Below are 12,356 nucleotides of genomic sequence, written 5' to 3'. Positions count from 1 at the left end.
GAGGAGGGCAGGCCAACAGGGAAGGAGCCAGTCAGCGTGCAGAAGGAGCTAAAGAAAACATCTCAGTTGGATCTGAAGGGGCACAGTGTGTCCACTCTGTGGAGATCTAATAGGACTGCACTGTTAAAAAAAACTGTTATGATAAAAAGAAAAAAAGGTGCATGGGTTTCAATGCTCTGTTTTTATTTTATTTTAACAGATAAAAGTTTAAAACTCTGGAGTCTGACTTTGATACAACAGCCATGTTCAAGTCTTTCCACATACTCTTTATCAGATATTGGTTTGGACTTTGACTAGGACGTTCTGTAATACAGTATGAATATGCTTTATTCCAAAGCAACACAGTGCTGCTTTGTTTGTGTTTAAGGTGACCGTATACTCTAGATCAATCATAAAAAAACTGTTTCATAACCATTACTGCAGCTGTGAGCGCTAAGCGGCTATACTGTTGTTAATACCCATAGCATGATGCTACCACCATTGTGTTCCATCAAGGGGATGATGTCAGTTTTCCAACAAACGTAAGATTGTCTTTATCCACCTGTCCTATCTAACAAGGCCATTGTCGGCAAAGGCTTTCAGCAAATAGGGCGATGGAATTTTTTATGCTTTCTTTCTGTTCCTCTTTAATGAAGCTTAAGCAAAAATTAAATCTGACTCTTACCAGCTTCACCTGGATCCCTTGGATGTCCCTTGCTCAAGCTTCAGCCAATCAACATAAAGACAGCAGCTCATCCAAAGGCAATCAGCTTTCAAGATCCCCTTCATGTAACTCCTGGCCTGGTCTCCCTCCCTCACACCACCAAACTTTCACCCCACCTCCGCCCCGTCTCCTCCCAGGCCGAATCCCAAACCGCTCCCTAACCACTAACACTTAACTATCATGTCTCATTCGCAATGAAGTCAAATCTTGCAGCTGTGGAAGGAGCCTTGATTAAAGCTGTGTGTGTGTGTGTGTGTGTGTGTGTGTAGGAAGGGGAAAATAAAGCAGTCGTCACTAAGTCACCACAGTGACGCCCCATGTGCTTTGCTGTAGCTCTGCACTGGAAAAAAAAACTAAATATAGATGAGTATTTTTTTCTTAAAATAAGTGCATTTGTTCTTGAATTGAGGATATAAAAGACAATTTTTGCCAAAGGAACAAAACAAATTTACATTTAAAATAAGAAAACGCAATTGCATTGTCTTATTTCAAGTGCATTTTATTTAAGTATCTTATTTTAAGAGTAAAAATACTCATTCCATTGGCCAATCATCTCATTTATCTACTCAAAATAAGGGTAAATACACTATTTCTAGATTGTTTTTCCAGTGTGAGGTGCAGGATGACCTAAAATACAACATTTGCCCCTGTCTTAATACCACTGTATATGGTCAAATAAAACTATTTGAAAGGGGACCTTTCATTTTGGAATTGTTTTTTTTTTCTTCTTATACCTAACTTGTGGGTTTTTTTTGTCAGACTGGTGGCAAACTGGTGGAACTCACATTTAAAGTAATGGGGAAATCATATTTAAATGTCAAATCATTCTGGCTTAAACATGTATATAAATGTACTCTTTATCAGACAATATTGTACCAAAATATAGAAAATTTCTACTTAAAAAAAAAATCCTGTCTTAAAATCTGTGGGGGGGTTTTTTCTCGTTATCCTATGCAGGTCAGTTAGTTATACGTCAGCCTGAACACCTAAATTCCGCCAATCATATATCAACGGTCATCTGTCATCAATTTTTTGCAGTCATAGCATCTTGATTCATGTGTCGCAGTTAATATACGCAACGGCTGAAATAAGAATAATTTCCTTTCCCATTGGGTTTTGTCCCAGTGTTCATGGGGATGGACGTCTGTGTCTTCAGCAGGCGTAGAGCTAACAGAACTGGCAGCGTTTTGAGGCAAGGGCTCAAACATGTACGGCTGTAAGCCTTTTACACCAAACCAAGCTTCTGCCGCCCTGGCGTCCTCTTCCACAACATCTTCGTCCCCGCTTTCCTCCTCTAAATAAAAAATGGATGATGGAGGAGACTCATCCACGACCTCCGACACTAAACTCTCCTCCTCTTGCATGTTTCCTCTGTCCATAGCGTTCCTTGACAGTGTCGTTTCTAAGTCACCAATTTAGTGCTACTTGGTCCCAATGGAATTTCCCATTGGGAACCTGCTAGCACTAAGTTGCTAACTGGTTAGCAAGATGCTTCAAAGAAACCGGCTACAATCAAACTTGCTTCCAAACCTACCACAACAACCCCACTCTCTTGATAAACGACCAATAACATTCACTTTATTCACTCGTGTAAAGTCGTGCACCACTCGGGAGAATTCAGAAATGTGACGGTTGGAACGGCCGTTTCCGTATGACTTTAAATCCACACATTTCCTCCACCATCAAGCTACTGTTATAACCTGCTTCCAAATTTCAGCGAGCCTGCAACTGATGCAGACTCGCTTTAGGGGCAGAACAGTCCACTCGCCCTACCCACAAGGGGGCTTGGGATGGCACTTAATGTGGCTGACCCTCTCCGGGAACGCGCAAAAAGAGGGTGCTTAGCCGGTTTGGGATTGGGCCGCAGACTATTATCAGTCCCATTCACCCTCAGGCTTATTCCATCACCAGTGTCCGGGCCCCAGAGGGGATAACAACTCTAAACCTTTTCCTAAGTTACTCATCTAAGTGAATGTTGATTCACAGCATCCATTTCCTGCCGGGGTCCAAGCGCCAAAGAACTTATTTCATTTATATCAATAAAACTTCTCTAATTAAAGCTTCTCTCTGTGTGACTCTCTCCAGGTTGAATTCATTTTTGGAAGCACAAACCTAATAAGGTTCCTTTTGAACAATCCTACCTCTCTAAAGCAGTCCTCTTAGCTTAACTTTTGCTTTAAGGTTCCTTGTTTAGTTTGTGAGTTTAGGAGGACACCCCTTATATATTATTTACTGTGCCTTACTTCTTTACTTGTTTGAACAGACTAAGGAAGTGTTCTGTGTTATGTTTTAAAAGTTGGAATTTAGTTTGAAAATCAGTAAAATACATGGACTTTGACTCGTGATGGGAGAAAAATGTACTTTTTTATTAAAAACTTCATAAAAATTATCACAATAAAAAACTACAAAGAGAAAGATACAAAAACTGACTGTGGAAAACAAAATAGAGAATCTGAGACTACAGAAGGCACATTATAATCCACACATATTATCCAGTGACAAAAATATAAAATAAAACACTTAATGACACAGTTTCCCTTTTAAGTTGTGATTCTTGAAATTTCTTTTAACCCCAAGAATAAAACAACAAAAATTCAAAGACAGATGCAGCATCTAAGCATTTTCATGTGCAAAAACAAGTTGAGATAATTCATGTGTCACCTAAACATGAACACTAAGATACAAGCAGACACTGGGAATGCTTATTTACACAGGACATGTTTAAAATGTATCAGTAGTATACAGACTATAGAAAACCTTCATAGGTTCAAGATCATTTCTTCTGCTTAGTTTGTTCTTAAGTTAACAAATAAAAGCTTTTTTTTACTAAATTGTTTGTGAACGAAACATCAAACTTCTTTTATCCTCTGAAAGGCTCCCAAAGTCTGTAATAAATGCAGGAAGTGCACTCCTAGATAAAACATTGCTCAGGGCGTCAAACGTTTGGCCAGGCCTGCACACACTTGTGTCCATGAAACATTGCTGGTATTTTTCTATCACTCAGTATTTAGTGGTTTGTGCTTTAAGTGCAAAATACCTGCTTGATTAGGTTTGAGTTGTTACACAACAGTAATTTAACCAAGTTCTTTCAATATGTCTTTAAAAATAGAGTGAAAATAAAAACATGACGAAAAGTTCAGAGAAGACAATAAAAAACTAGAGCCTTCTCAAAATGACTTTACATGTTTTAAGTATTTCAAGTTTAACAACATCTTTAAAGAGTGGTGCATACCTTGGTCTCGCATCAAACCTTATATCTAAACAGCAGTGATAAGACTTCTAAAGACACAACGGCGCCTTTTGGGTTGAATGTTTGGTGACGTCATAAAAACGCTTTATAAAATCCAGTGTGTTGACCAGTAGAAAAATATACAGTAGAAAAAAATACAAATATAAACACATGCTGCAATTTATTTTGAAGGATTTAAATACCACTTCACAAAAAACTCTAAAAAGGTACTCATAATGGAAGTAGTATTCTTAATTGACCATTGGTAGTAGCATGGTGGGTTCTTTAACATTCAGACTAACCCATCAGTAAAGCTGGAAAACCCAAACACACAAAACGGCAGGAAACTTCAGCAGCTGCAGTCTAAATCCTACAGATTCTGGGCAAACAACCCATATATGAAACACCTGATGGGTTTTTAGGACTTTCACTGCCTACAGAGGTGTTTGACACATCGTCAACTGTTTCTGGATATTAGCCTGGACAGGATCATTTGGGATTTTTACATTTCCTTTGGGTCCTTGCTCTCCTCGAGCACCGTGTCTGCTGTCTGGAGTGCGGGGTCCAGGATGCTGCTGCTGCTGTGTGATGGGTTTACACCTGGACGCTGCTGCTGTTGCTGTCCACTCGTAGCTTGTCTAGTGTCTGACAGCTCGCTCCATGGAGTCATTCTACAAACAGAAAGACAGCGCTTTAATATAAACTATGGTAACAATCAAGTAATAAAAAATAAAAAGAGACTGTTATATTTTATATTATATATATTTTTATATTTAAAGACTGTTTTCAAAGTAACTGTGATTTTAACCTGCAGAGACACGGCACTTCAATGCTAACATTTCAATTAGAAAAGGAATAATTTAAATGTACATTTATAATGAAAACTGTTACATAAACAGGTGAATCTATTCCTTAATCAGCTCCTGATTAATTAGGCAGATAGAAGGAGGATTCCTTGTGTGGCTTTTGATTTTCACACAAATCTAGAAACATCCTAATTACAATTTAGACAGTCTGTTCTGGGTCTGCAGAGATGTAACAGAGCAGGAGAATCAGAAATAGCCAAATCAACATGTATAGGAAAAAAAATGAATTTCATTGGTTGTGGTTATACTGGAATAAAAACGCAGCAAGGAAATACCTTACAGGGAGCTTTGGACAAGGAGCAAATATTCATAAGGAGCAAGCTCAGACTTGCGACAGAGTATTAGGGCCAAGCTAGAGATTTTTTTTTTCTTCTATTTCGAGAATAAAGTTGTAACATTATGAGAATAAGGTCGTACAGTTACCAAATTACAGGCATCAAATTACGAGAATAAAGTCACAACGAGAGTAGTCATAAAATCACGAGAATAAAGTCGTAAAATTAGGAAAATAGTAGTAACATTACAAAAATACCAGAATAAAGTCGCAGCAAGAATAGTCATAAAATTACGAGAATAAAGTCGTACAATTTTGAGAATAAAGTAGTAAAATTACGAGAATAAAGTCGTAAAAATTAGGAAAATAAAGTCGTAAAAATTAGGAGAATAAAGTTGTAAAATTACGAGAATAAAGTCGAAAAATTACGAGAATAAAGTCATAAAAATTCTGAGAATAAATTCGTAAAATTACGAGAATAAAGTCGCAACAAGAGTAGTAACCAGCGCCTCTGACGTCCTGCCCTTCTGAGGGTCAGAAAACACCATGCAGTGTTCAAACCCAATATATTAAAGGAAGTGGAGGCATTACCATGGAGACTGAACTGCTAATAAAGAAGTTTAATAAATTGATCAGAATTTCTGCAGCTGGTTGAGTTACATATGGATGAAATGATAAAAATTTACTTGACAAAAGAAAGTAGATCAACTCTAAGGAGAAGATTAACTGCTTTGTTTATTTCTGGGCTCTAACATGAAGCTATGAAAAAATCTGAGATTCTGCACTTGAACACCAGAAGGCAGGATGAGCACTTAATGGGCTTATGTCAGTGCAAAACCAACCGTTTTTAACATTTAAAAGTTATCCCTTCATATGACTTGGCACAAATGATTTTTTTCACCTCCACCTAGTAGGTTATGTTTTTAGTCGAGTTTTATTTGTATGTGTCTCTTTTAGGGATGGGACGATTTATGAAAACCGTCAGAACCGTTCGGTTCGACTGTCTCGGTTCGGTTCATGCGCTGCTCCTTTTTCTCATAGGCGAAGCGATTACACTCCAGAGCAGAAGGTGGCGGTACTGCAACCAAAGCCAACCACCAGTAGTAAACAAGAAGAAGAAGCGAAGTAGCTTAGCCGGGTGTAGCAGAAAAAATCAGTTGTTGTGGAGAATTGTGTCGGAATGGCGAGTGGGAAAGAACAGGAGTTGGAAGACGCGCCAGCAGCACTTTATAGGTCTGCTGTATGGGAGCGCTTTGCATTTAGAGTGACCTACGATGGCGGCGGGAAGAAAGTTGTGGATAAAAGTGCAACAGTGTGCAAGCATTGTGCAACACGTTTTGTTTACGCTAACAGCAACATGACCAACATGTCATGCTAACCCCGAAATCCCTCATACTCCATCAGCAACCCTCGCTGCGCTTCAGCCCGGCTGCTCAAAGCAAAGCCTACAGCCTCCACTGTGGCTCCCTCCGTTCCTTGGAGACGGTAGAGCGCATGCGCGAGATGATTAAATTCAAAGCAGCAAAACATACAGAAATGATCCAGGGTTTCCGCGGATCATTTAAAATAATTACAATCCATTATTTTTTGGGGGATTTTTTCATTCCATAAATTTTTATGGGATTTCGGTGTAACAATCAACATGTATCGAACCGAACCGAAAACCGTGACCAGAAACCGTGAATCGAACCGAACCGTGGATTTTGTGAACCGTTCCACCCCTAGTCTCTTTACAGGATAACTTGAAAAGTTTTGAACAGGTTTAATTTTCTTTTTTTCTTTTTTTAACAAAGCTGCCTCAATCCAAGAAACAATCCATGAAATTCTGGTGATAATCCACATCATAATCCAAATGCAGGAATTTTTTTAAAGATTCGTTAACATTTAACGTAACCAGTTCCCCCACAAACCAGAGGGTGGCAGCAGTGGCTATTGATAGCTTGAGAATCAGACTAAAAAAGTCCAGAAGTATTATACTGAAGACAAAAACACAGGGAAGGTGAGCCATGCCTCGTTCGAAGTTTCAATTTGCTGATCAAACAAGAAAGCAGAGTGAATGAAGAAGCCGAGTGCAGAACAAACACCAGAGGCTGCAGCCACAAGCTTGGCGTCATTTAGGAACTTATCAAAGGAATTTAAGGCAATTGCTACCAGAGGTGCACCTCATGCTTAGGTACGATTCGTTCATTTATCCAGATCATGTGCGACTTTTAGCTATAGGTTTAAGTCAGTTGCTTGGCGGAGGTCTGCGCTCTCACTGCCTTTCTGATTTGCTCCCGTCTAGTAATCCTTATGAATTCTGCTCTCTGAGCAGCAGCCCCTTCCTGTCTTGGAAAACTACGGTGGCTCCAGGGCGACGCCTTGAAATAGGGGAAACCAACATGGCTGCTTGCATTGAAAGCAAGTGTCTTCCTTCCAGCTTGGAAGAAAACCAAAATTTTGTAAAAATGAAGACTCCTTAAGAGCCCAGGGCAACATTTCATGAAATAATCACATTTAGCTAAATTTATAAGGCTTTACAATGCATGGTGTATCTTTAAATTGTTAAAATCACAGTAATTTTTATAAACTGTATATAAAAACATAAGAGAAACCTTCCTACCTGCCGTCCATAACTCTGTTCATGCTCTCCGAGCGGCTGCTGATCTTACTGGAGCTGCCACCTCTGCTGCGCCTCTCTCCCCCCTCTCGTTCCCTCTCCGCCCTCCTGGAGCTTCGGCTGGAAGCGCCTCGATCCAGCTGCTCTCTGACGGAAGTATCGGACACCGAGCTCCTCATGTGTGCCTCCTGGTTGCTAAAGGAGGAGCTTTGATTGGCTGGGGAGACGGCGGTACTGGTGCCCATGGATTTGGAGATGACTTTGAGCTTGTGGGAGGCGTGCTTGTAGTGCTTCTTGTTGTGCTGGACTCGGCTGTTGTGTTTAAGGAAGAACTCGCAGGACTCCTGAAGTACCCGGCGGCTCTCGCTGATCGGGCTATGGATCACAGATCATAACGCTTAGGAGACAAAAGAGCAGGAGATGCTGCCCCTGTTACTGCATCTGCCAGAGATGAAGCCTTACTCTGTTTTCCGGGTTCTTTTGAAGAAGTAGGCCCACTCTGAACAGGTCTTTTTGCTGCTGACCCAGAATACAGCGGATATCCCAACCACCAGCGTCATCAAGTATTTGACCAGAAACAAAGAGAGGTCAGGGCGGTGGTGCTCTGTAGGCTGAAACAGACGGACATGAATGCTAACAAGATCCTCGGGATTCAGACAATTTGTGTAAATTAACAAACCTAATTTTAAACTTAAAATGCCATTAACTCTGGAATATGTTCATTTTCACAATTCAGAGCTGGGGTGAGGGTGGGGGGCTGTGCAGTTCTGTTATCAGCTGAAATTATTTTTTAACTAAGCAGATAAAAGACTAAAGAGTTTGTTCAAGCAGATACCTTATGGGAGCAGGGGATGCTGTAGTCCTGACACCTGTCGTTGATCCAGGTGTTCTCCCAGGAGCTGCGGTGACTCTGCTCGTAGGTGTAGCACGCCAGCAGGGTGACCAGCGGAACCAGGTAGAGGCAGCTGAACACGCCGATCCGGATCATGAACTTCTTGAGCTTCTCTTGGTTGCGCTCGTCGTGCTGGATCACCTGTCTGACGTGGTTGAGGGAGACGATGCCCGCCAGGATGAGGAAGAGGCCCACTATGACGCCCACGCAGAGCGGAGCCAAGACGAAGTACCGCAGTGCGTCCAGGTCGTAGAGCCCCACGAAGCAAACCCCGCTGATGTTGTCGCCTTCGACCTTGTTCAGCGCCAGCAGCATGACGGTCAAAGCCCCGGGGAGTCCCCAGGCGGCCGTGTGGAACCACACCTAAACACAGAGCGTAAAGAACAACAAATAAATACAAATACACAAACTTCTTGCCTCTGAACTTTCCCACGTTGTCCTCTGACCATAAACTTCAATGTGTTTTATTGGGGCAGGTTCTGACTCACCTCGATAAATCAGTGTTATTATATTAAGAGCTTGAATTTTTTATAGTTGGAATGCATCTTTTATACATGAAAGTATGGAGCTAAATTGGGGCTGGAAACCTAAAAAAAAAATAAATTAAACCTAAAAAATGAAAGTTTGTACCAAAAAAAAAAAAACAAAAAAAAAAGAGAAACTTTTCAGTTCAATTTCCTTTTTTTTTAACCTGCAGATCTTTTTTTTCCAAAGTTTTTTTTTTCCGGCTTAAAACTTACAGCTCTGCTATGGTGTGTGTTTATGTGTGTGTGTGTGGGGGGTGGTAACCTCAGATAATGGAAATGTGCAACCATGACTAACAGCTCTGCACAGTGGCTGAACAACCTATTCCCAGCTGTCGCACTGAGTCAGCGTGGGAACTGGAAATATCTAAAACGTCTTACATTTCCATGTGTGATTGATTTTGAAAAATAACATGCTTTACAGATTTACAGCATCTTTCATGAATACAGGACAAATCTCAAGAGAATAAAATATGTGATCTTGACAGATTTGCACAGCATTAAAAGTCTGAACAAACTTTTTTTAAGTATATTTTTCTTTCAAACAAACTTTTTTTTTTCTTGGTGAATTATTTTTGAAAAATACTTTCTTGCCCCACGTCTAAAGTCAATGCTGTGATCATAGCTATAGGCCAGCTTCATAAGGCCAGTGATTGAAACCTTGGTCCACTCTACTCATCTGCAGAGTGAAATTTGATCCATTATTGTCGCAAACAAATGAGATTTAAAAATGTTTTTTTTTTAATGAAAGTGTGGGAAAAAAAGTTTTTATGTTTGTTTTTTTAATCCTTTTAAAAACTTCTTTAAAAAAATATTTGGGTGTTACTTTTATATTTTTTTCAAATGTATTGATTTTGTATTATTTTTCACAGTTAATTTTTTCAAAATTCTTCTTATCATATTTTTTTTTCAAAGCTGTTTTCAGTCTATTTTTTGTCTTTTCATATTCGTTTCACAGATCACATTCTCTTCACTTCAAGCCCAAAACAAACGCTCATTCCTGACCAATAAAAATGCTGTTGCTAACGTTCAGCCGACCAAAGGAAATGTGTCTTCACTCATTTTAAGGAAAGCCCAGCCCCAGTGAAGAGAGAGAGAGAGATAGATAGATAGATAGACTTTGCTTGAAACAATAATTGAACAAAATTCACTCCATACTCAACAAAACCTCTGCATCTCTAATGAAATGAAGCCCTCCCACATCATGATACAGCCTCCCCCATGTATCCACTGCTAGCTTTCCAGCAAATGTTTAGTCTTGCTTTTAATCTGAGGAAGGCTACTTCTTTCCACATATTTGCTGTTTTAAATGCATGGCTTACAGTTAATTTTCTTTTTGCTAAATCAATAAAGATATTATTTGAATTCCCTTTTCATATCTTTTACACAAAAACCGTGATAAAACAAAATCAAATTCTGTGGTTTTGAAGTGACACTATTTGAACCGTACCGCTTTCTTTTCTATAGCTTCACAGCTCCATTTGGGTCCAGCTGCAAGGAACCAGGTGATGGTGAGTATGACCCACCAGACCATACCCGCCATAGTGAAGAAATAAAGGAGCATAAACAACAGAGTGCAGCCTTTACTGTGCGAGCCCATCACCACGGTATCCACGCCGGCTGGGTGGCTCGCTTTGGTGCAGGCGGCGCCGTTTCCGAGCAGGAAGCCGATGAAATATATGAGCGAGACGAAGCTGTAGCAGACGGCGTAGAAGATTATAGGGCGCTCCGGGTATCGAAAACGTTTGACGTCGATGAGGAACGTGAGGAAAGTGAAGAGAGTGGCGCCGAGGCAGATGATGGAGCACACGCCGATGAAGCTTTTGGCGAAGTCGACATCGTGGGGTTTGAAGTACATGTTGGAGCAAGGGGGGGCGCAGTCCTGGGCACCGAGAAAAGAGGAGCCATGGCCTGGCTTGGTCTTCAGCTGCAGAGGGCACCAGAAGCCCAGGTCTCTCCTTGGAGAGGAGAAGGTCTCAGGAGTGGTTGAGGGAAGGTCAAAGCCGACTAACGAACACAGGTCCAATCTGGAGGGAAAGAACAGCAGAAGGATGAGGTTAGTTCCTCACAGTCCAACACATCCCCTCAGGGTTATACAGGAATGAGTAATTCTAAGTTAATGCTCCTTTAATGCTCTTTGAAATAATTTTTAAGCTATCAACAAGTACCCATGACTCTTACATATATATATACAGTACAGACTAAATGTTTGGACACATTCAAAGAGTTTTCTTTATTTTCATGCCAATGAAAATTGTAGATTCACTGTGAAAGCATCATAACTATGAATTAATATGTGGAATTATATACTTAACAACAAAGTGTGAAACAACTGAAAATATGTTTTATATTGAAGGTTGTTCAAAGTAGCCACCTTTTGCTTTGATTACTGCTTCGCACACTTTTGGCATTCTCTTGATGAGCTTCAAGAGGTAGTCACCTGAAATGGTTTTCACTTCACAGGTGTCCCCTGTATTTCCTGCCTTATAAATGTGGTTGGGACCATCAGTTGTGTTGTGCAAAATTCAGATGGATACACAGCTGTTAGTCCTATTGAATAGATTGTTAGAATGAGTATTATGAGAAGAAAAAAGCAGCCAAGTATAGAAAAATGAGTGGCTATCATTACTTTAAGAAATAAAGGTCAGTCAGTCCGAAAAATAGGCAAAACCTTGAAAGTGTCCCCAAGTGCAGTCGCAAAAACCATCAAGCGCTACCAAGAAACTGGCTCACATGAGGACCGCCCCAGGAAGGGAAGACTGAGGGTCACCTCTGCTGCGGAGGATGACTTCATCTGAGTCACCAGCCTCAGAAATCGCAGGTTAACAGCAGCTCAGATTAGAGACCAGGTCAATGCCACACAAAGTTTTACCAGCAGACACATCTCTAGAACAACTGTTAAGAGAAGAATGTGTGAATCAGGCCTTCATGTTAAAATAGCAATGGACATGTGGAATTGGTCTGATAAGTCCAAATTTGAGATCTTTAAATACAAGCATCGTGTCTTCGTGCGACGCATCAAAGGTGAACGGTTGGACTCTACGTGCCTGGTTCCAAGCATGAAGCATGGAGGAGGAGGTGTGAAGGTGTGTGGGTGCTTTGCTGGTGACACTGTTGGGAATTTATTCAAAATTGAAGGCACAGTGAACCAGCATTGCCACCACAGCATCTTGCAGCGGCATGCTATTCCATCCGGTTTGCGTTTAGTTGGACCATCATTTAATTTTCAACAGGACAATGACCCCAAACACACATCCTGGCTGTGTAAG

General features: G+C 40.6%; 1 protein-coding gene across 1 annotated transcript in view; it reads right to left on the bottom strand.

Moving 5' to 3' along the window:
• Positions 1-3,061: 3,061 nt before the first annotated feature.
• The window catches only part of fzd6 (frizzled class receptor 6), a 23,205-nt gene continuing 13,910 nt past the window's right edge, over positions 3,062-12,356 (bottom strand). Inside the window, exons 3-7 of the mRNA XM_015396877.1 lie at positions 10,538-11,114; positions 8,507-8,926; positions 8,134-8,282; positions 7,675-8,046; positions 3,062-4,603 (exon numbers count right to left, since the gene is read on the bottom strand). Of these exons, the coding sequence (XP_015252363.1) occupies positions 4,435-4,603; positions 7,675-8,046; positions 8,134-8,282; positions 8,507-8,926; positions 10,538-11,114 (1,687 nt within the window). The 3' untranslated portion in view covers positions 3,062-4,434. The remainder of the gene's footprint in view (positions 4,604-7,674; positions 8,047-8,133; positions 8,283-8,506; positions 8,927-10,537; positions 11,115-12,356) is intronic.

This window comes from Cyprinodon variegatus, unplaced genomic scaffold (assembly GCF_000732505.1).
Source record: "Cyprinodon variegatus isolate N-32 unplaced genomic scaffold, C_variegatus-1.0 Scaffold827, whole genome shotgun sequence".
Taxonomy (NCBI): Eukaryota; Metazoa; Chordata; class Actinopteri; order Cyprinodontiformes; family Cyprinodontidae; genus Cyprinodon; species Cyprinodon variegatus.
Note: the sequence above shows the minus strand (reverse complement) of the source record. Positions and strands in the feature narration are given on the sequence as shown.